The 24846-nt window shown below is 36.5% G+C and overlaps 1 protein-coding gene across 1 annotated transcript in view; it reads left to right on the plus strand.

The window, feature by feature from the left end:
* The window catches only part of SLIT3 (slit guidance ligand 3), a gene marked incomplete at its 3' end in the record, with an annotated part of 545814 nt that overhangs the window by 42384 nt on the left and 478584 nt on the right, over positions 1-24846 (plus strand). The window contains exons 2-3 of the mRNA XM_083351312.1: positions 5276-5347; positions 9317-9388. Coding sequence (XP_083207438.1) covers positions 5276-5347; positions 9317-9388 — 144 coding nt within the window. The remainder of the gene's footprint in view (positions 1-5275; positions 5348-9316; positions 9389-24846) is intronic.

Below are 24846 nucleotides of genomic sequence, written 5' to 3' on the forward strand. Positions count from 1 at the left end.
GATGGAAACTAGTCAAGGAGAGAAGCAACCTAGAACTAAGGAGAAACTTCCTGACAGTTGGAACAATTAACCAGTGGAACAGCCTGCCTCCAGAGGTGGTGAATGCTCCAACACTGGAAGTTTTTAAGAAGAGACTGGACAGCCATTTGTCTGAAATAGTATAGGGTTTCCTGCCTGAGCAGGGGGCTAGACTAGATGATCTCCAAAGTACCTTCCAACACTATTATTATTATAAAACTTTTATTCATAAAACATGAAACTCAGTAAACTGAACACTCAAATTGACTGACATTAATGGTTGACACAGGTTGCTGCCAGCATCCTAGGTATCAACCAGGTATCTCCTCAAAAATTATTATTGTTGTTGTTGTTGTTGCTGCTGCTGCTGCTGTAGTAGTAGTAGTAGTAGTAGTAGTAGTTGTCGTTGTAGTTGTAGTAGAGTTGGAAGGGACCTTTGAGGTCTTCTAGTTCAACCCCCTGCTCAGGCAGGAAACCCTATATTATGTCCAATGGTTGTCCAATCTCTTCTTTAAAAGTTCCAGTGATGGAGCACCCAGAAATCAGCTGTCTGTCTCCTCCTCCTCCTCCTCCTTCCATTATTCTTGGTGTCTTTAACAAATATTATGTAACTTTTTCAGCAACAATACTGATTTAATTTTAAATTTTCCCAATAGGGTTGATCAGATTCCCCACAAACATAGCCATAAGAAGTCAATGATCTCTTGTTGCTTGATCTTGCGTAACTACTGTCAGAGAATCGTGATTTGCAAACTTTTTACATTTAGAAATGCTGATAATGCTATCTATAATATCCAGACACTACAAGATCAGGTGCAAATGATGAACTGAATAAATAAATATATAAATAATTGTCTTGGAATACAATTGTTTCTTCCAGGAAGAAACTCTTTTCTTTATAGTTTGAACCAAGTTCTATATTCTGTTTTGGTATCACTTTTTGAAAGAGCTGTCAATGTGGGGACATAATGCATTGCACCTGTCAGTGAAGCTGTCACTGAAAGGTTTTCATTTTTGCTGTCATTAAACAATTACTTGGTGATATACAGCTCTGCAAAATCCTAGAACACCAACTGTTTTCATCAAAAGTCCAGTTAATCTTGTAAATCTAGTAATTTATCAAAAGCAGAATCAAAATGTACTATATGCAATTGACTCAACTCATGTACTCTCAGGTTGATTATTTTCAGGTTCATGAACTTTTAAACACTTAAAATGTGTTTTTGAACAGACTAATCAGCAGAGGGCACTGTTCAGCATTCTCTAGAGTCCCATGATGGTCTGTTGGACAGATCCTTTGTTCAGGCTGGAACAAATGATTATCAGGTGACATATAATGTCACTTGATGTATGAGGTCCATTTTTTGTCAAGTGAAGCATTAATCTGATCAAACAGAGCATCTGGATTGTTGTAAATCAATGGAAACATTCAAATCATATTATTCAAATCCACTATGAAAGGTAATTGGGTCAGGAGAGGGAACAACCAGGGTACCATACATAATTGGTCATAATTCTTTTGGAAATGAAGGGATACAACTCTATGCAAATATTAAAACCAATAACAAATACCATAAAAAAGAGTTGTGTGTTCACTGGTATTCTTGTGATTATTCTCATATGTGTCTTTCCAAGGTCCTTCATCCAGGTTTGGAATCTCAGGAAACCAAATGCAGATGGTGTACACCAAGTCCCAGATAAGCATTATTAGTTTGGAGAGGTGAAAGGACTATTTTTTTCTGGAAAAGCTGATCAAATATCTAAAGCCTTAAGAATCTGGGAGGCCCTTATTGGAGAGAGGGTGGCCAGTACTGTACACAGGAGAGACAAAATACATTTTATATTCAGGTTAAAGCTAGCCAAGATAACAAGCCTAGAAACATAAAGCTTGTAACAGAAAATGAGGAAGTTTTTGAAACTCAGGACCATATCAAGCTGTGCTGGTTTTCTTCTTCCTGTGGCTTCATTTTATCCTATGAGTGAGTTGTCTCCTCTGCCTCTCTCTCTCTCTCTCTCTCTCTCTCTCTCTCTCTCTCTCTCTCTCTCTCTCTCTCTCTCTCTCTCTCTCTCTCTCTCTCTCTCTCTGTGTGTGTGTGTGTGTTTTTATCTAAATGAGTGAACTAAAGGGAATGGGTCCTAATAGATTACAATTGCTCTCCTCTCCATCTCTTTTCTCGAGTATTTGGGCACAAGTGGAAATGTAAATTGTTCCAGATTATTTTGGAGTTTTTAAAATTGTTCTTTCATCTATATGCTAGCGTGGGACTCAAGATTTGGCAGTGAAGAACAGGGGGGGGGGAGAGGTGTCCCTCAGCAAGATTCCTAGGTTTGCAAGAAATTCTGGGGGAAATAGTTTAGTCTAAAAGATAAGCTCTGTGGTAGAGGGGAAAAGTAAATGGGTTTTAAATGCAAGGAAATGATGGCGTAGCAGATGGACAAGATCTGAGATTCAGTGTGATGGAATTGAAGAACATGAAGAAGAATGGAAGAAGACAGTGATTGCTAGCCAGAGGCTGTCAAAATTCTGTCCCATTGCTTTCTGTGTATTTCTTACTAGGTCCTTGTGATAGTGTATTAATTCAGCCACCACTGAAGTCAGTTTGTTCATACAGTACATGGCAAGATGTGAAGACTTATTAAATAATGGTCTTCCATTGTAATTGAGTTGATGAAGATCTAGCAGTACATGAAAGGTTTTCTTTTTCTCTCCAAATCTAAAAGAAGACTATTTGAGGTCTATTGAAATGTATTACTTACACCATGTTTTTGATTCAGCCATATGAAACATGATAAACAAGATAAAATGTGGAAAAAATACTTTCCATCATTAAAATTCCTACTGGAGGCTTAATGATCAACTTTTCACATATTGGCTTGTCAAATGTCAAACTTAGGCATGAAGAGCCAGGGTACTCAAGGCCAATTCCTGTTGAAATAGGGAATAAAAAGTAATTATATAGATTGGTTTGTTTATTTCATTTTTTAGTATCTAAAATTTCTATTATGGAGTCTCCAGCTTAGTTTAGTGGTTTGTGTTCCCATCTGCTTTCAAATTATTTTTATTACACTTGATGGGTATCCGTCTCTCACATCCACCCACAAATTTTTTAAAAAAACAAATGGGAATAATATGTTGAGGAAAAGATGGTTTAAGTTATGGAATGGGTGTTATGGAAACACTGTGGAACTGCTACTGGCTTCTCTCACTGAGTTCTAACTCCTTCTCTAATAAAGGTAAAGGTAAAGGTTCCCCCGCACATGCATGCTAGTCGTTTCCGACTCTAGGGGCCGGTGCTCATCTCCGTTTCAAAGCCGAAGAGCCAGCGCTTGTCCGAGGACGTCTCCGTGGTCATGTGGCCGGCATGACTAGACGCCAAAGGCGCACAGAACGCTGTTACCTTCCCACCGCAGTGGTCCCTATTTTTCTACTTGCATTTTTAAGTGCTTTCGAACTGCTAGGTTGGCAGAAGCTGGGACGAGTAACAGGTGCTCACTCTGCTACACGGCACTCGGGATTCGACCCGCCAAACTGCCGACCTTCAGATCGACAAGCTCAGCGTCCTAACCCACTGAGCCACCGCGTCCCTTCTCTAATAGACTGTACTAAAAAATATCCGTGATTTCTAGGAATAATCCATCCCATGAAGATTTTAAAAACTAGTTAAAATGAAGTAAAATGGCCTAGAATACAAAGTCTTCAAGTTCTGTGTTTGATCATAGTCATGCATGATATATTCTGCCAATTAGGATAGAAAGCTTGCAGATATTATCTTGTATATTAAGACCAAAATCCTAGAATAAACATCAATGAATTTAATTGAACTTATATCTGGGAAAACACCCAAGGGTTGACCATTTTTCCCTTTTTTCTCATTATGTGAACATTAGAAATATTATTACATAAGAGGATTTATATGACTTTGGAGTATTAGTGTTAAAGGTTTACATGGATACAGTATTTGTTAGCAAAAGCTACTTATACCATATTACACAGATACTTTACTTGCTTCAAATTTGGAAAAATATACAGGGAAAAAATTCCCCCAAGATTCCTAAAAATGCAAATAATGTTGCTGTCTGCAAATAAAATGATACTTATATACATTGGCTTATATAAGTTTATTTCTAAGTTATCGTCTTCAGAAATATAAAGGTAATAGCAAGAAATGTATGTGGCATATGATTAGTTGCAAAATATATGTAATAGAAACTAGCAGGCTCATTGGAGAGTGGGTTTTACTCAGGTGGTTTCAGAATAGAATAGAATAGAATAGAATAGAATAGAATAGAATAGAATAGAATAGAATAGAATAGAATCTGGAAGGGACCTTGGAGGTCTTCTAGTCCAGCCCCCTGCTCAAGCAGGAGAACCTATACCATCTCAGACAAGTGACTGTCTAGCTCAGGGGTGTCAAACTGCCGGCATCATAGTGAAATTGTGCCCACCCCATTGCTGGCAATGGCAAAAAAGTTGTGATATGTCACAACACGGTGCGTGATGTTGTGAGTTTGACACCCCTGGTCTAGCTGCTTCTTAAAAATCTCCAGTGATGGAGCGCCCATGATTTCTGGGGGTAACCTGTTCCACTGGTTAATTGTCCTCACTGTCAGGAAGTTTCTCCTTAATTCCAGGTTGCTTCTCTCTTTGATCTGTTTCCAACCATTCTTTCTTGTCCTGCCCTCTGGTGCTTTGGAGAATAGTTTGACCTCTCTTCTTTGTGGCAGCCTCTCAAATACTGGTCATGTTCATGTATGTTCAGTATTTTCAGCTCTTTCTCCTGATGGTTTTTCAGGTTTCTTCTTTCCATATTTGAAATGTGGTAGTTTTAAACTTTGTTCTGAAAGGCTAACATAAAGCTATTATTTGAAGGTCCGTATGGATGCATATGCATGTTTTCCAGATTCTCCCACTAACAAAAAAAGTCTAACCATCTCCATGAAAAGGCAGAAAAGCACAATCTCTCTCATCTTCTGTCTTAAACATCTTAATGGTAGAATGGACAATAGGGGATTCATTATTAGATTTTAATTCTTGCCTTATTTCAGCTCTGCATCTTTAACAAAAAGAGGTTGTAAAAAGAAACATTCAAGCAATCTTCCTGTGAGTTGCAATGTTACTCAAGTATCTTGAGTCTTGCCTCGCATTTCCTGTGCAGAATGGGTAATTTGCTGTGTGGTACTCCTATGATATTTTTTAAAATGATTGAACTGCCTGGTAGATACATGTGTCAACTGTGGATTTTTTTTTCTTTTGCAGTGACTTAGACCGAAACAATATTACAAGGATTACAAAGGTGGACTTTGCTGGACTTAAGAATCTTCGTGTTCTGTGAGTATGAAGAGAAATATTCCCCTGAAGCAATTTCTCAGTGTTGTCACTTTGCAAAACTTTGATCTGTTTGCCTTCAGCACATAGCCAACTATGCAGCATGTCTTGAATTATACCGATCTCCTCCTAGTGCATACAGACACTAGCCATAATTTCACCTGATTTTGATAAATACTACTTGAGTTTTCCATATTTACAGGTAGTCCTCGGCTTACAAGAGTTCATTTAGTGACCATTCGAAATTACAACAGCATTGAAAAAAAGGGATTATGAACATTTTTCACACTTGCAACCATGGCAGCGTCCCCATGGTCACATGATCAAAATTTTAACTCTTGGCACCTGGCATGCATTTATGACAGTTGCAGTGTCCTGCCCCTTTTGCAACCTTCTGACAAACAAAGTCAATGGGGATGCCAGACTCACTTAGCAACTATGTTACTAACTTAACAATTGCAGCGACTCATTTAACAACTGTGGCAAGAAAGGTTGTAAAATGGGACAAAATTCACTTAACAACTGTGTCACTCCGCAACAGAAATTTTTGGGCTGAATTGGCATTGTAAGCCAAGGACTACCAATATTTAGCATATGGAATAGAGTGCATGGATAACAGTAGTAAAATATATATAAAAGGAACACACAATACTATGGTATAGGTATGATGGAAATATGTAGTCAATTTCATAAGGTATGACAAATTCAAGATGTTATAAGTTATAAGTTACATTTTGAAATATGTTGGTTTATGAGAATGGAATAAGTATTCTATATATCTAGGCTATTTATCCAAACAAGTGTAGTCTTTGTTAGTTGGAGAAAATCTGATTTTCCTATTGTGCAACCTTTCAAAGGTAGCTGGTGATTATATGATCCAGTGTCTGACGAGGTGCAGCACAGACATATTCAAGGGAGGATACTCTGGCCCATTTAAACAGAGAGTCTTGACAGATGCCATGCAAGGTGCAAAGTTTTTCCATACTGGTGGGTGGCATCAAACTTGCTAATCTTTGTGTCAGGTCAGATATATTGCCATAACATTGCCTGGATAGAAAGAGATTAATTTTATCCTAATACCATTGTCTATGAAAAAAGCATAGGTGTAATGCAGGGTCTTCAAACTTGGCCCTTTTATGACTTGTGGACTTCAACTCCCAGGATTCCTCAGCCAGGCATGCTGGCTGAGGAATTCTGGGAGTTGAAGTCCACAAGTCATAAAAGGGCCAAGTTTGAAGACCCCTGGAATGGAATGTGTGGAGGACCTTAGGGAAGGAGGGGAAGAGATGTTGCATAGGAAACAATCACAACAAGAGAGGGAGGAGCTCCCCGTGGCTTACCAGTCAGAGGAGAAAAAAAAACTTAGGAAGGGCCCAGGTAGTTAAAAGTGGCAATGGGAAGTTTGTACTTTCAGCCTTGCAAGATTCTGTTAATGTAGCCTTACAATAAAGTTGTGTTTTCTGGGAGGGCTGACATCAGTCTTTCAAGTCTAAAATTACAAACTTCCGGCCATCACTTTTAACATTACAATAAGTGACAATTCATAACAAGACTTTGTGGAAAGGAAAAGCATCTGCTGTGAATATACAAAAGTAACACCAAGGGAGGAGTGACTGTGTATTAGTGGTTTGGCACAATGATGAAAGATTATTTAGTCATTAAATGTTTATGTCTCTCATCTCACCAATACAGCAGCACTAGGTTTACTAAGGAAAAGTAGAAAGGATTTTACCCAGTCTAAGTTTATTTCATGTAAGGTTTATTGGATCAGTAGATTGACTTGGACATCAAAGAAATATGCTTAGAATTTCAGAATAGATGGCAGTGTAGAGGCTGGAACTTGGCAAGGTTCTAGGACTATTATGGAAATGTATTTCAAATGTCCTAGACCACCAAGCAAACCACCAAGTTAGCTCAGAAAAGCAGAAAAAGCAATTTAAGAATATGAACATTGGAACAGTGATATATAAAAGCTTAGAATGTTTGTGTTACAGTAAGCAATCAACTATTATGTTATGGCTTCATTCTGTCAGCATTAAAGATTCCAAATCTAGCTGAGGCATGTCTGGGAATCTTCTGCCAAGTCTATTTAAGAATAGAATTAAGGGTTAAGTGTCTGGAAATTCAGGTGTAAAGCCAGACAGTCAATAAGGAATAATTTGTATGCATGAAAAAGTTATCATCACCTATACATAGTTTGGGAGCATATATACATATATCAGTTTACCTAAGGAGTATACATAATATTAAATCTCCCTATTCAGTACTTCTCTCCAAAGAGCTATTTGTAAAAATGAAATTAATTGATTAAAATTAATTTATGTAATGATTTATTAAAATAAGTTTGTTTATACAGATAAAAATAGAAATAAAATTTAATTAAAGGATTCTTCAAGATACTTTGCTGCTGGTGTTAATTTTCCAGGCATTGTTATTGTCCACATTTTTAAAAGCTATTGACCCAGGGAAAACTACATTTTAATTTTCACTATTTTGTTATACCGTAGTAGTACATCAGGCAACTAACAAGAGAAGTGAAATGAATGTCTTATGTGCATGATTTTATATGTTCTGGAAAAATTGAATAAGACCATACCACAATTAATTTTCAAAATGCTGTGCAGCCTTCCCAGTTTCCTGAAACACTTTTCAGTCAAAATGTGTAATTAAATGTACATTGCCACCAGAGATGGTAATTTGTAACAATTTTATTACCATGTGTCCAACAGTCTAGAAAGACATTAATTCATATAATGGCATCTGAAAGGCGGTTCTCTGTGAATTATTTTTATAGTCATTGATGAATTGTCTGAATATATTTAAAAGGAATTTTATATTTTATATCAAAAATATATATATTGATATAAAATATAAAATTGCTTTAAAATGTATACTGTACACTGCATATATATATATATATATATATATATATATATATATATATATATATGATTTTATATAAAATATATATATGATTTTATATAAAATATATATATGATTTTATATAAAATATATATATGATTTTATATAAAATATATATATGATTTTATATAAAATATATATATGATTTTATATAAAATATATATATACTCATTTTTATCTATTACCTTCACCTGTCCCAGTCAGGCAGGGAAGGTATTTTGCAAATCCCATTATTTGAAGAATTTTGACTGGCAGAGTCAATGAAGAGAGAACTCTCTGCTGTTACTCCACCCCACCCCATCCTTGGAACATTCTTCCCCCCCCACCCCCCAGGGAAAGACAGGACCCACTCTCTGGCCTTTTATAAATGCTTGAAGACCTGTCTCTGCCAATTTGGTTGGGACCCACAGAAAAACGGACAGCCTTGAAGCCTTTCCCACAACTTTTTAGTTTTAATTATTTTATTCTTGTTTTTAACTGTTTTTTAAATAATATTTATCTAGAGTTTTTTATGACTATTTGTACATCACCCAGAATTACTCTATAAGGGAGATGGACTGTTTCTAGATATGATCTAGTATATAAATAAAATATAATAATGTTTTTATTAAGATAGTCTCCATATTCCAAATAAAGTGTTTAAAGTCCTCTTCAATTGCTTTAAAGTAGCATACTCAGATAAATTATTATGTAGATTGCAAAAATCTGGATGATTACTAAAACAGGTGGCTTTCTGAATTTTTGGAGCCCACATATGGATGTCCAAGCTAAATAAGTATTGTTGAGCAGTACAACCCAATATATGCTACTTCCAAATAAGGTGTAACCTCTATTTATGAACCTTCAGTATAATTATGTCATACGGTGTTACAAGAGAAAGAATAGTGAGTGACTACATATAGAAGAAAAAGTAAATCCTGAAAAGACATTGTCTCTGTCTGCATTCTAGAGAGGAGATGATAGATTGGCTTTTAGGAAGGGAGAATATTTTTCATATACAATTCAAAATGTTGGTTATTCTTTTAATGCTACTGAAATTTTCTCTTATAGGCATTTGGAAGAGAATCTAATTAGCATGATAGAACGTGGAGCATTTCAAGATCTCAAGCAACTAGAACGACTGTAAGTGTTATCTTTAATTAAACCAATTCTTTAATTAAGAGGTGGTAACATTATGCAGGTGTGTTTGAAATGGGCCTGGATGATGAAGTACATTTCATTCTTTAAAAAAAAGGAAATTGGGCAAGATTTACATTAGGCGTGTTAGAATTATATGAAAGGTGTGCCCTGTGTTCTGTTAAAAGCACAGCTATTCAACATTTGCTTATCTTCTTATTAGTGTATATAGTACTTTACAAGGCACCAGAGGATGGGCCTTAGCCATAATCTTAAATTTGATGAAGACATAGTAACAGAAGAGGATGAAAGAAATGGCAGAAGTAATCAGGGTTATATATGGCATATAGTTACTAGCTAAATTTCAATAAGACACAGAAACTATGGCAGTCTAAAAACTATGAATTTTTTAAAAAGAGCCACAAGGAAATATTTCATCACATTAAGAGAAGTAGTCTTGAATTCTGAGATGCACTATTAAACTGTCTTCTGAACTGGAGGTAAATGTGAATTTGAATTGAAGATGATAAGTAAGGATATGCTAGACAGAACTTTAGAGGTGAAGGAAAACAAAGGAAGCTATAAAAAGTCAAGATATGTGACTTTTATACTGAATTTATGAAGTATTAGGAGCAAGCTCATAGTAGAGTAGATGCTGGATTGGTGTGATGAGACAATCAAACAGGAGATGACTGCAATAATTTAGGTTGAGCTGGAAAAGGATGGGACAGAATTTTGCTTATAGGATAGAGAATAGAGACTCTGCATTATGGTAAAAATAAAAGCAACTCAACTTGAGCAACACTTAAAGATGAGGAACAAGGGAGTTTATACTTACCTGTTGATGTTGAAATGCTTGCAGTGATTCATAAGATCCCTCCATCACTAAAGCTTATTTTCACAACCAGTTGCATGTTGATTCCTGTGGTTCTTTGGCAAGAAATGCTGATTTTGCCCATGGTGTCAAAAGCAACCCAACTTACCTGAGGAACACTGCTCTATCTACTATTGGATTGCCCTTAAGTATCAATGTACAGTTGTAGCCAAAAGCCAAAAGACAGCCTGGCCTGTGGCAAATATGAGCTTAATTCCATTTGGCAAAATTGAGTCTCAAAGAGTTGCTTAAATCAGCATTAAGAAGAAATATATAATCACTGCAAGCTTTATGTCTTGTGGAAAATTTGATATAATATGTCATAAGATAAATGGCAATTCCTTAGATTAATACATTTTTATATTGAAAAAGTGAAAGTTAGGATACAGTTTTAAGCTAGATTTTATTTGCACAATTTCCTTTTTTATTCCTGTTGAAAATATATAATTATATTTTGATTTGGTACATTAGATGAAAAATATATATTGTGAGCTTGGTTTAATAAAGTTTCTGTTATGATTGCTAGATTTTCTCCAGCCAAATAGTTATTAATATTGCAATAAAATATAACGGGAAATAATGCTTGCTTTACTTGTGGTTATTTAAAAGCATAAAGGTTAAAATACTGAATGAATGTAGTTTTGATGGAATTTTACTTGCCAATACTTCAAAGTGAAGCTAAAACTATAAACTAAAAAAAATATGGACATATTTTTTAAAAATGTGTGACTTGTCTTGGTTCCTGCATATAAAATTTTAATATATGAAAAGGCCTATAGATTGTGTTCAGGCCAAAACCCTGCTTGGAGACTTATGTATCCCAAAAAACTATAACTTAAATTAAGCAACTGGATGCATGTAAGTTTCAAAACATACTGCAGTGATTTAATAGACAGAAAAATGCTTTTATTACTATGTGTGAATAAAATGCAGTTTTGGAAATGATTCCATCATAGAAAACTGATGTGCTATTGGTGCACTAAGGGTGCTCTTGGTTCAGCTAGAATGAGTGTGAGTGTGTCTACTATATGTGGCTAAATGATGTATCTCCATATTAGTAAAGGTATGAACACTTCAGTACTCTTATTAAATATGTCCTTATTAGAATAGCTAGGTTAAGACAAATGTCCATATGAGAAGCTTACGCATTGTACTAAATTATGATTTATTTAGCAATGGCTTATTGAATAAATCATAATTGGCAGCACCCGGAGACACTGTGGGGTTTCCTTGGTTTTGTTTAAGTTGTTATATAACCTTGGAATATAGATTTTCAGTGTACAGTATGTATTATATATGCACATTTATAGGTTTGTATAGTTAATTAGGTTTTTTTTTATTTTTTTCCTCAATTTTGTGAAAGTATCATACCAAGACATGCTCATTCAACATTCTGAAAAAAGATGTAAATGCAGATACCTGATTCCATATATTTCAGTCCAACTTTCTTGATTGTTTTGAACATGCTTTGATTGTTTCGGCTTGAATTTTACTAGCAACGAGGAAACAGTAATTAGCAGAGAAGGAGTGGCAATACGAACAGTCCATCTTTAGAGAGAGATAGCATTTTGGGCTGCATCGAATATATTTTCATTCCTTGAAAGGAATGTTATGAAATTCTTTGCAAATAGTTTCCCATTTAGTCACTAACAAGAGAGTTGATTAACTAAGGAAAATGAATGTTCAGCTGTTTTATGTTAATCTTCACTTAGGTCATAATCAAGTTATATTCAAAAATAATCACTCTTTTATCAGTTCAATATTTTTCTAATAAGATAATACAGTTCATGATGGCTGGTCTTTATGAGATATGCATAGTTCCATCTCCTTTAATTTTACTAGGTTTCTATTTTTTCCACCATAAGTTTTTTTTGCTCATTTTTGCATCAATGAGCTTAAAATAAAATAAAGCAAAAAAAAGTATACATTTAAAAGTTCTGAAGACTATTAGCTTGGGAAATGTCGTTATATAATTATCAGCATATTTTACTGATGCTTATATGCTATTTTATCTTCATTAACGACTTGGATGAGGGGATAGATGGGGAACTCATCAAATTTGCAGATGACACCAAGCTGGCAGGAATAGCCAATACTCCAGAAGATAGGCTTAAGATACAGAAGGATCTGGACAGACTCGAACACTGGGCACTATCTAACAAAATGAAATTCAATGGTGAAAAAAGTAAGGTTCTACATTTAGGCAGGAAAAATCAAATGCACAGGTATAGTATAGGTGGTACCTTGCTCAATAGTAGTAACTGTGAGAGGGATCTCGGAGTCCTAATAGACAATCACTTCAATATGAGCCAGCAGTGTGCTGCAGCTGCCAAAAAAGCCAACACAGTGCTAGGCTGCATTAACAGAGGGATAGAATCAAGATCAAGTGAAGTACTAATACCACTTTACAATGCTTTGGTAAGGCCACACCTGGAATACTGCATCCAGTTTTGGTCACCACGATATAAAAAAGATGTCGAGACTCTAGAAAGGGTACAGAGAAGAGCAACAAAGATGATTAGGGGGCTGGAGGCCAAAACATGTAGGGAACGGTTGCTGGAATTGGGTATGTGTAGTCTAACGAAGAGAAGGGTGAGGGGTGACATGATAGCAGTGTTCCAATATCTCAGGGGCTACCACAAAGAAGAGGGAGTCAAGCTATTCTCCAAAGCACCTGAAAGCAGGACAAGAAGCAACGAATGGAAACTAGTCAAGGAGAGAAGCAACCTAGAACTAAGGAGAAACTTCCTGACAGTTAGAACAATTAACCAGTGGAACAACCTGCCTCCAGAGGTGGTGAATGCTCCAACACTGGAGGTTTTTAAGAAGAGACTGGACAGCCATTTGCCTGAAATGGTATAAGGTTTCCTGCCAGAGCAGGGGGTTGGACTAGATGACCTCCAAGGTCCCTTCCAACTTCTTCTTCTTCTTCTTCTTCTTCTTCTTCTTCTTCTTCTTCTTCTTCTTCTTCTTCTTCTTCTTCTTCTTCTTCTTCTTCTTCTTCTTCTTCTTATTATTATTATTATTATTATTATTATTATTATATTTCAATTGTTCTCAACTCTGAACAACATATCTGTAAATCAAGTTAAAATAATAAGAGTGATTATGATAATATTTTTTTTACAAACCTAATAGGATAACTCTGATCCATGAGGAGCTTTAAGAGTGATTTTGAAATTGTGTCAGAAGCACTTGAGGCACTTCCGAGTTGAAAGGATTAGATGGTAACATCACCATTGCCCAGGCGATGCCCAGTTGGGGGAAGGGCACCTTTCATGTCCCTGGGGGGAACTGGAGTGAAGGTCAAGAGCTCATCCCACCCCACAGCAACACTCGGATCTCAAATGCGGGCTGGCTAACCTCCAACCCAGTGTCCTTAGCACAAGGGCCACCATGCTCCTCTTTAAGAATGATAATCAGCATCTTAAAATGCATTCAGAAGTCAACTGGTAGAAAGTATAATTCTTAAAGTAATTGTGTAATATATGCAAATTGATAATGTATCCATAATTCCTCACACCACTGCATTCTAGACCTTTTGTAGCTTCTTACTGGACCTCAGAGGCAGCCCCTTGTAGAACATGTTACAATAATCCAACCTGAATGACAATGAGAATCTCCCACTCCAGTAGGGACTGTAATTGACACATATGTTGAAGTCATGGGAAAGCCAGCCCCCCAGCTATAGCTAAAACCTGCCATGGATTAAGATTAAAGATGTGAATTAAGCAGGAGACCCAGATTGCAAGGTAGTCCTCAATTTACAACCACAATTGGGACCTGAACTTCCATTGCTAAGTGATGTGATTGTTAAGTGTGTCACACCTGATTTTACATCTTTTTTTTGCAGCAGTCATTAAGTGAACTATCAGGGTCATTAAGCGAACCACAGGGTCATTAAGTGCATCCAGCTTTGCTGGAAGCCCCTGGGGAAGTTTGTAAATGGCAGTCATGTAGTCATAAAATGTTGCAGATACATGCCGGTTGCCAAACACCCAAATATTGATCATGCAATTGTGGGTATGCTGCAGTGGTGTAAGTGACAGGATTGGTTGTCACCTTTTCCAGCACTGTCATAACTTTGAATGGCTGTTGAATGAATGAATGAATGAATGAATGAATGAATGAATGAATGAATGAATGAATGAGTCAGATAAATATGAAGATAGCCCATCCTGAGCTAATAAATTCACATCTCTCTGGAACAGGATGGCTTCTGAACCCAAAACCATTCTGTCTTGCTGGGGCTGTGCCTATGTTGGTTCCACCCATCCAAATCCTAATAGCCTCCAGACACTAGGATGCACCTCAACAACATCACATCTCCAGCCACTATTATAAACATCATATTGACTTGAATATGTGTTCTTACCTGAGTTATCGCTGATTTGCTCTTAGGCATCTCTTCATTTGTTTCATTTCTTGCTGCTCAGTAAAGAAGAGGCTCTGCTGGATTGCTGAGCAGGGAGTAGCTACTCAGGTGTACTTCTGTCCAAGACCATCATTGCCTCCCCGTTCCAGCAGACACTAAAAGCCTCTGTGGAGATTGGATTGAATGAGCAGAGTGATTCAGCTATGATAAAATACTGATATGATGACCCTGCCTTCTAATCAAGTTTTATTTATTTATTTATTTTAATCCCATTTATATTCCAACCTTCTCCGAAGACTCAGGGCGGCTTACAAAATAAGCACAAACCAATGTGCTTAGCAATAGCCTTCATTCTATGTATATGCCTGCTTATTAGGGCTTTCCCCCCCCCAAGCGGCATTATTACAAAGTCAGCTTATTGCCCCCAACAATCTGGGTCCTCATTTTACCTACCTCGGAAGGATGGAAGGCTGAGTCAACCTTGAGCCTGGTGGGATGCGAACCTGCACTAATTGCAGGCAGCTGGTGTTACTTAAGGAGGCATTGGCCCACTGCTCCACCAAGTTCCATTAGCTGTGAATGTTTGCTTAGATTTCTACACTATACATGTAACATTATTTAGAAACCCTGATGTGTGATGCATTTATTATGGAAGAGCAGTGCTAAAAGTATGGGCAAATAAAAATTTCACTGAAATCCAGACATTTTATATACTCCTTTTATTGCATCACAGAAAATGAGAATTTGGTTGCAAGGAATCTGAGTACATTGATGATGATATAGATAGGTAATTTTAAGCCCAAATATAAAATTCAATGGAGTTGCACTTCAATAAAATTGTAGGGTTATGTTAGCAATGTAAATATATATATTTTTAAAAAAAACATTGATAGGGAAAGAAGGAAAGTCAAGATGCTCATTGTTGTTTTTTTTAATCCAGAAGTGAGTGACCACTGATCCTGCAAACATTGTTGAACTACGTCGTCCAACCTTCTTTCTTCCTTTTTTTCTTTTTGGACCTTTCAAGTCAGTGTTGACATCTGGTGACTGCCTGGAAAAATCCCTGACATTTTCTTGGCCAGATTTCAGAAGTGGTTTGCCATTACTTCCTTCCTCAGGCTAAGAGAAGTGACAAGGTCACCCAGCTGACTTTATGCCTAAGGCAGAACTAGAACTCCCAGTCTCCCAGTTTTTAGTCTGATGCCTTAACCGCTACACCAAATGACTTCATTGGGTACTGTAGTACCAATGTAGGTACTGTAGTTTAACAACTGGAAGCCCTTTCCTTCTTTAAATTTTAAAGGTTTAACCCTAACTGGTTTGAGCTGCTAACTTTTAGAAATAGTTTATTAATGCAAAAATGGCAGCATGTTAAAGTAAGAAATCTTATAATTTGGATATAATAAAATATCTAGCATATCTAAAATATGCTAAAATATCTCTTAGTCCTTCCCATTATTGGTTGCATTCTATGTTTTTGAAAATGGAATAGGCTTTTTAGCCAATATTTTCTGTTCATCATTGCTAGTGTGCTAATATGATTGGCAGGATAATAATAAAGAGTTCCATTCATAATATTGCATGTCTGTCTTCAGCTAGCAATAACCACAACTCTGCAACCTTTTTGATCTCTCCCTGTTGATGAGAGTGGACTTTGCTCCTTACTAAACATTTTAAAAATTGATGCCTCTTCAGCAGAGGAAGCCATTAGCAGCTCTGTCAACAGGTCTTCGCAGGAGGAAGCTAAACTCAGGAAAAGGGCAGCTAGGAAGACCACAGGCATAGTCTAAGAAATTATTTTGGTCCGCATGGGTGCATCTGTACAGGCCAGAAAAGCACAGAAGCTTATTTTAACTAATAGAATAATAAGCCATCCCGATTTCATCAAAAAACATTTGTGTAGTAGGTCATTGACCCATAAGAACTCAAGGAAAAACAAATATGGGTCATGTTTAAACAGTCCAGAGGGTTTAAAACCACAATTCCTCTGCTTCCAAAAGAACCAAGAATTATAGTACTGAAGGAAGATGTTCATAAGCAGCACAGAAATAATACAACTGAAGTAGTAGTTTTAGTATATTCCTATTTATTCTTTCCTGAAATATGCTTAGAACTATGACATGTACATTTAGAATATGTATTTCTTTATGCATTTGTGAAATGCTAAGTGGTACCAGCATAATAATGAAGTATTAGTGCATACAAAATACTATCTGTTTGTGGCCTCTTCTGTTTTAAGGATCATACTTATGTCTAATGGATTGTAATATACAGATGGCATGCTAGATTATTGAGATTTGGGACAACGTTAACTCCTTTTAGAGTATTTCCTAGAGTTCTGAAATTTTAATTTTCTCTTTCCTGGGAGAGGAAAGAGTGTCTCTCACTGTCTTCTCACTGAAGACAAGAACAGACAGTACCCAAAGTAAAATATAGGTGGAGAAAAGACAATTTTAAAAAACCGGGAAGGAAAGTATAGAAAACGTAATCAAGCAGCAAAGGAAAAGAAGAATATGTGGAATGTAAAAGATGCTGAAACTTTTCAGAATTTGAAAAGGAGGCCAATACTGTTGCCAGAGCTTTCAGAATCCATGGAGACAACAAAAGTCCCTGGAGGCAGACTGATAATAATGGCTCTCTCAGAGGGGTAAGGCCAGATTTCAATGACAACAGTAGCTTAAGGAATTTAGAGTGGAAAAAATTGTGTGGCTGCTTTCTGGATGCTAGATGTAGCTGGAGGACAACATTGGTGGAGTTGGCGTAAAGAAACTATGGGGAACAAAAGATTTGGGGAAAGAGATTTGGTAGCACATCTGCTACAGAAGCTTGAAAACCATTCCATATTCTGATCATAACAGGAGAAATGTATCTTGCGACTATGCACAAACAAAACAAGCAGTATATTTGGATGCAAAGAAAAGTGGCCAAGAATCAAAGGACTGAAATTACTGCTTTGGGGGCAATTGAGAAACTGATTTCAATAAAGAACTAATTTAGTTCACATAGGAAAGAGATTAGGTTGTAAGATAGAAGAATAAGGCACATGATTAAATGCAACAATATAAATCATAGCTAATAAATAGTCAGCCAATCACATATTGAAACAGAGCAGAGGACGGTCTGACAAGTAGGGCAATGATTACACAAGACTGGCTGGATTGTCAACAGTTGGAGAAAGAAATACTAAAGAGGCTGGTCTCAAGTCAAACTGGGGTTGCCAGGGCACTGATCTGTTTATAGAAAGTGGAAAAAAAGAATCCTAACAAATGGGTATTTGGAAATGGAGAGATTGGAGATGCCAAGTAAAGTTTCTTGCTAGGTCAGCTATAATTGGCCTTGAGACAAAGCAAAGTCACTGCTAGAAAGAAGATTACACCTAATCTGTTTTGCTGGAGGCTTCTAGAGCCCATAAACAGGAAATGTGCAGCCACAGCAGGATTGGGGAAACAAAGAGGAGCAAAGATGACAGATACAGATTTTGTGAGAGCATTCTGTTTTAAGCCTGCTCATGAGCAGCTTCTAAATAATTGTGAGTGTGGCCTTCTGACAGCAGATGATAGATAAAGCTAGGACTGTCTCTATCAGACAGAGAGCAGCCATCAGGACTGCAATGCCAGTCTGTTGGGCAATGAGAAAGGGTACAACCTGTGCATATGGACTAGTTGTCATACCCAAAGAGACCTGATCCACTTGGAATGAAAATGTGGAATGCCATGACAATGAACCCATTTCTGTTTTGCTGCAAATTAATACTCCTGTATATGGAGACATACATGAATGATCATGTAAACAATTTAATAATGTTTCTCCATAGTAAAGTAAACATTTTACCTATTACAAGAAAATAAAGAGAATATATATAAATTAAAAAAAAACTAAGTAAATGAATATCTACATAAATTTTATTCTACCCAAAATATATCACTTTTATTTATTTTAATTCTTATTCCATTCCATTTTATATGTATATAGTAAAGCTTCTGAACAGCAACAATCTCATCAGAAAGCAAAAACAATATCAATAAAAAAGAAGAGAAAGATGAAAAATACATAAAAGGAGTAATCACAATCATAAAATGAAACTAGTAAAATACATTTGTGCACTCGCATCTCTTTCCTTGCTAGTGGGTCTTAATGCCTTTCCTAAAGCCAAGTAGAAGTGGAGCTGCCTGAATATCATGTGTAAAGGAGAAGCAGAGTTTGGGCTACACAATTGGTACACAAGATGTAACTGTCCAAAAGCTTTTCTAGTCAAGGCTGTGAATCTAGGAAGATCTCCAAGTCGTAAACTACCCTTGGAATGAGGAAATACAATTCTGCCCAGAATCAAAGATGGTATTTCTCTGGATTGTTAGACCTGCAAATCCAAAGATGATGTATTTTGAAGGAATTCAAGTTTGACTCTCTCTTCTTCCTCATCTAGATCTGACAGCAAAACAATGCTATGTATTCCAGTCTCTCAGAAATGGATCAATAGCTGCTGGTCAAAAGCAAAAGGTTAAAGAGGACCAGAAGGCTTGCACCTCCCCCACTCTGAACTCCCTGTTGGTCATCCACAAACATGACCCACACAGTTTCCATGCTATATCCTGGCCTACGACCTGACTGACAAAGGTTCAAATAATTTGTTTCCTCAAGCTGAGATAGTCCAGATAAAGGATCAGAGACTGGGGACTCCAAGAATGCTATTTTATTGTTTATAGTCTTAATACATTTGCAATTGTAAGATAGATAGCCATTAAAATAATTAAATAAATAGACAGACAGAGTCCTGTTCAAATCTTTCAATCCATTTTTTTAAGGCCCAGAATGTTGAAATGAGGCTATTCTGAGTCTCTCAGGCTTTCTACTTTTCTGGAACTGAATTACTGATTTTCATCTCCCACACCCCTTTCTCAGGGGCCGAGCTAAATGTATTTACACCCCCTCTACAGCTTTAAGGCCACCTCTCTCCCCACAACCATTTCCTGAAAAGGGCAAGTTATAGACAGGTCTAAAAATATCCATAATAGTGAGATAGAGGGAGGACTCCCGAGCAGAGGAGGCACCAATACCTCATTCAGAGAAGCCCTGATTCTGTAGGAATCCAATTTTATATCACAGAGGCCCCAAGCAACCAGGAGAAATATGGTTCCAAATGGTCAGCATTGAAGCTGACCTTACAGAAAACGCCATCTACTTCCTCACAACTCACATCCTCAGAGATGCAATCAAAATGGCAAAAGGTCTCCTTTTGTTGCTCACTTCCCTGAGCAGCTCAATAATCCAACCATAGAGGGCAGACCTTTCTTGGTTCTGAGTCACTGGGAATTGAACAGCATATTAATTTAAGTAATAATAATTGTATCCCTCTCAGTATGCTAATCATAGTTACATATAGCCTACCAAAGTTGGTAGTTATTTTCTTTCCATGGAATGGAAATGATATAAGGATAGAGATGGTCTTCAGTTTCTTAAGACAACATCATATTTTTTTAAAAAAATTGTGCGACTACAGTTATAACTAATGTTGGCATAGATATTCCCTCTCTCTGGAGTATATTATATCCTCAGATAATATCCGTGCCCATAAATTAAATCATAGTTGCTCTTTCTTGTTCTTGTGTAAGAAAACTAGTCAATTTTTCAAATTTAGCCCCTGACTTTCTAACATATTTTCATGTTAGTTTTAAATAGTTCAGGCTATGAGGGAGACCAGATCAAGAACTAAACTCAATAGACTACTTTAAAGATTGGCTGTAATAACAATATTTCAAGATTGATTGTGCTCCCTCTCCTCTTTCTTTTATAGTGTGGTCATGTGTGAGACATTTGGGTGCACGTTCTACATGTCCACAACTTAATCTAGGCTGTACAATAACAAAGCCTTCAAACTGCAAAAGGGAGTTTCTTAAGCTGCTTACTAGGTCAAAATGTGCATTCATTCATTCATCCTCTCAATACTTCATATCCAAAATATATGTGTGCCAAATACACAAACTCAAATCACTCACAATGAGCCTGTTCTGCTTTCACTATCTGCTGTTTTTTTGTTAACGCTGAACAGTGTATTTTTTCACAGTCATCATTCCTCTAATACTGTCCAGTCTCTGAAGTTATTACTGTAGCTAAGCAAGTAAGGCTAGGATGGAATGCAGATATACTTGTTCATCCCAATGCAGCTATGAGTTTCACTGTCAGGATCTGCAGTGTGTCTAGATCATGTTGCTCCAGATATTACACCCTTGCATCAAGTTAGGTTGAGCATACAGAAGTGGATTTGGATACCACCTTCACTGGCCTTTCCTGTCTCAAATGCCATCATTTTCTTGTTATCTGGTTTATAAAAAGCAACCATTTACATGTGGTATGTAAACCGTTTTTGTGTACAAGTGGAGGCCATAATTTAAATATTGATGCCTGTACAGAAGAAAAGGGATAAAGTTGGCAAATACATACAAGAATTAATAGCAATTAGAAGAAAGGTTATGCCACATTTCAGACCTGGGAAAAGAAGGACCATAAGAAAGAGACTCAAAACAACCCTGCCTTGATTCTTTTTGAGAAGGTGGAAAGAAACTGACAGGCTTTCTCTTTTTATGTTTTTATACCCCAAACCATAAAGTGGCCTTCCAGTAATCCTTCTTTCCTTGATTAGTTTCCATCCATTGTTTCTTGTCCTGCCTTCAGGGTCTTTGGAGAATATATTGACCTCCTCTTCTTTGTGGCAGCCTCTTAGATATTGGAAACACTGCTATCATATCACCCCTCGTCCTTCTTTTCATTAAACTAGACATACCCTATTCCTATAACAGTTCTTCAAATGTTTTAGCCTCCAATCACCTAATCATCTTTGTTGCTCTTCTCTGTACTTTTCTAGAATCTCAACATGTTTTTATATTGTGGTAACCAAAACTGGATGCAGTATTCCAAGTGTGGTCTTACCAAGACCTTATAAAGTCATACTAACACTTCACATAATCTTGATTCTATCCCTCTGTTAATGCAACCTATGACAAATGGCTGTCCAGTCTCTTCTTCAAAACTTCCAATGTTGGAGCATTCACAGCTTCTGGAGGCAGTTTGTTCCACTGGTTAATTGTTCTATCAGGAAGTTTCTTCCTTAGTTCTAGGTTGCTTCTCTCCTTGATTAGTTTCCATCTTGTCTTACCTTCTTGTCTTACCTTCAGGCACTTCAGAGAATAGTTTGACTCCCTCTTCTTTGGAGAATAGCTTCACTCCCTCCTGAGATATTGGAACACTAAAATGATCAAAGGTCTGGAGACTAAAACATATGAAGAATGGCTGCAGGACTTGGGTTTGGCTAGTCTAAAGAAAAGAAGAAATAGGGGAGACATGATAGCAGTATCCAGTATTTGAGGGGCTTCCACAAAGAAGAGAAGGGCATGTTATTCACCAAAGCACCAGAGGGCAGGACAAGAAACAATGGTTGGAAATTGATCAAAGAGAGAAGCAACCTGGAATTAAGGAGAAAGTTCCTAACAGTGAGGACAATTAACCAGTCCAGAAATTGTGGGCCTCCATCACTGGAGATTTTTAAGAAGCAGCTAGACCAGGGGTGTCAAACTCACAATGTCACATGACGTGTCATGATATATCACAACCTTTTTGCCATTGCCAGCAATGGGGTGGGCGCAGTTTCACTATGATGCATCCAGCCTATGGGCCGGCAGTTTGACACCCCTGAGTGAGACAGTCACTTGTCTAAGATGGTATAGGTTCTTCTGCTTGAGCAGGGGGCTGGACTAGAAGACCTCCAAGGTCCCTTCCAGGTTCTATTCTATTCTATTCTATTCTATTCTATTCTATTCTATTCTATTCTATTCTATTCTATTCTATTATTCTATTCTGTTCTGTTCTGTTCTGTTCTGTTCTGTTCTGTTCTGTTCTGTTCTATTCTATTCTATGACTCCAAGATCCCTCTTACAGTTACTATTATTGAGCCAAGTACCACTTATTCTGTACCTGTGCATTTGGTTTTTATTGCCTAAATGTAGAACCTTACTTTTTTCACCATTGAATTGCATTTTGCTAGATAGGGCCCAGTGTTCTAGTTTGTCAAGAGCCTTCTATATCTTGAGTCTATCTTCTGGAGTATTGGCTATTACTGCCAGTTTGGTATTGTCTGCAAATCTGATGAATTCCCTTTCTATCCCCTTGTCTAAATCATTGATGGGTATTAAATAGCACTGGGAGTAAAACAGAGCCTTAGGATACCCCATTGTACACTTGGGGTCCCATTGTCGTCCAGGGATATATAGTTCCATTAAAGATTAATGTTGAGTGCAGTTGATCAACAAGTTATGAATCCATCTAGTGGTGATGTCTGACCCACACATTTCTATCTTGCCAAGACAAATTACAAGTTACATTACAGTTCATATAAACACTATTCTGAATTTTCTTATCATTTGTGAAGAGTGCAATGGTTGAATTAAAAAAGATATGGAAGTTTTTGTAGAATTGTTAACAAAGCAGCTTTCAAAAAAATTCTGTATAATTGATAGATTGGTCAATTTATTATTGTTCTAAGTGAACATTTGTAAAGTGAAAACTGACTTGTCTCAGTCTATTTTACCTTAACCTGTTTAAACATTATTTTAAAATGAAAGGAAATGATCAAAAATGAACAAGTTTCAGATTTTATACTAAAAGTGGATAATACTTTAGAAATAAACAAGGACTGGGACTTGGAAAGAAGGATTAATAGCAAAAAGTAGCAAAAAGGTGAAAGCAATCATGTTTTGTACAAAACTGTCATTTTGCACTTATAACTGGTAATAAGCTAGTTTTGCACACAAAGTGAATCATGTTTCCACTGAACAATTTATACATTTTGTGGCTTTATGTGCTTATATAATTTCTAATGTATAAAATGGAAACATGAGTAATTTTGTAAACTGAACCCAGGATGGTACAAGGGTCCATTAAATGTTTTTGGTATTTGGCTACTTAATAATATTCAAAGGAAAGATAATCCTCAAATTTTAGTTGTTTCGTAGATTTAGACTACTTATGACATTTTTGGCACTGAGCTGAGTAAAACAAGCTATTCTCCCTTAGTGTACACATAAAATACAGCTAGCAATCAAATAAAGTAAAACAATAAAACAAAATATCTGTAGCTCACATACAGTGTAAAATTATGATGAAAGTAGTAGGGTAAATTTGGAAGTTAATTTCCAAGATAAAGATATCAAAAATATTAAAACTTTTTTCCTGGTGTAGCTATATTAATCTTCAAAATAGATGGTATTTTAACCTGGTCTACATATTACTGCTAATCCAGTATGTATATTTTTGGTATAGGATATTATGTAAACCCACCACAAGAAAAACAATCATAGGAAGACTGACTAGAATAGGTGGGGTATCTAATTTTTTCTCTCCTTGCCACATTTTTTTTAAGTTGCTAGTCCTACTACAGCGAAATATTGCTTTGTACTAGCTGGAATGTTTTTTTTGAGATGCAAAGAAAAATGCCAGAGGACTCCCCCCACATCCCTCTATGCCCCCCCAAAAATATTTAGACTTATCAGACTTATTAGTTGCACATGTACTCTCAAATAATAATAGTAATTCTACTGTGGGCTTAAATATATGGCACCAGGAAAATGAAAATGGTAGATAACACTCAATTAGTTTTTGATTTACTTGGTTTGTGTTAGTTTGATGAACTTTGGTGCTGAGTTTGATAAGCAGCATTAAAAAAGACTTGATGTCCTAGCAATACTGTTGTCTATGAAAGAAATGTAGCTTGGATGTGAGAAACCATGAATATTTAGGCATAAGATCAGTTTGAAAAGCCCTGATCTAAATAAGATGGTTGGGCAACTATCTGCAGACCTAATAAGAGCAGAAATATAAGTAGAAATAAATTTCCATTGAGACATAAAATATTTTTAAATGGTGCATTTTATCCTTTTGTTATTTCTATAAAACATGTGAATTAACTCTCAGTTTGCCTCTGAAATTTACATATTAAAAAGAATCTGGTGCAATACCTACTTCTTACTAGAATTGTAGAGATCAAGACACACCCCCATAGCCACCAAGGGGAAGAAAAGAAAAAAAATAAATCTACAATGTATACTTCCATCTGAATCTCTAATTGTTTCACTGGGGTCATTGAAGAGGAATAGAATGGTTACTCCCAATATTTTTATTTCAGTCTTGGGATATACCTTTCCCTATAGACTGTGATCCTGCTTCACA

Source organism: Vipera ursinii (genome assembly GCF_947247035.1).
Source record: "Vipera ursinii genome assembly, chromosome: 2".
NCBI lineage: Eukaryota > Metazoa > Chordata > Lepidosauria > Squamata > Viperidae > Vipera > Vipera ursinii.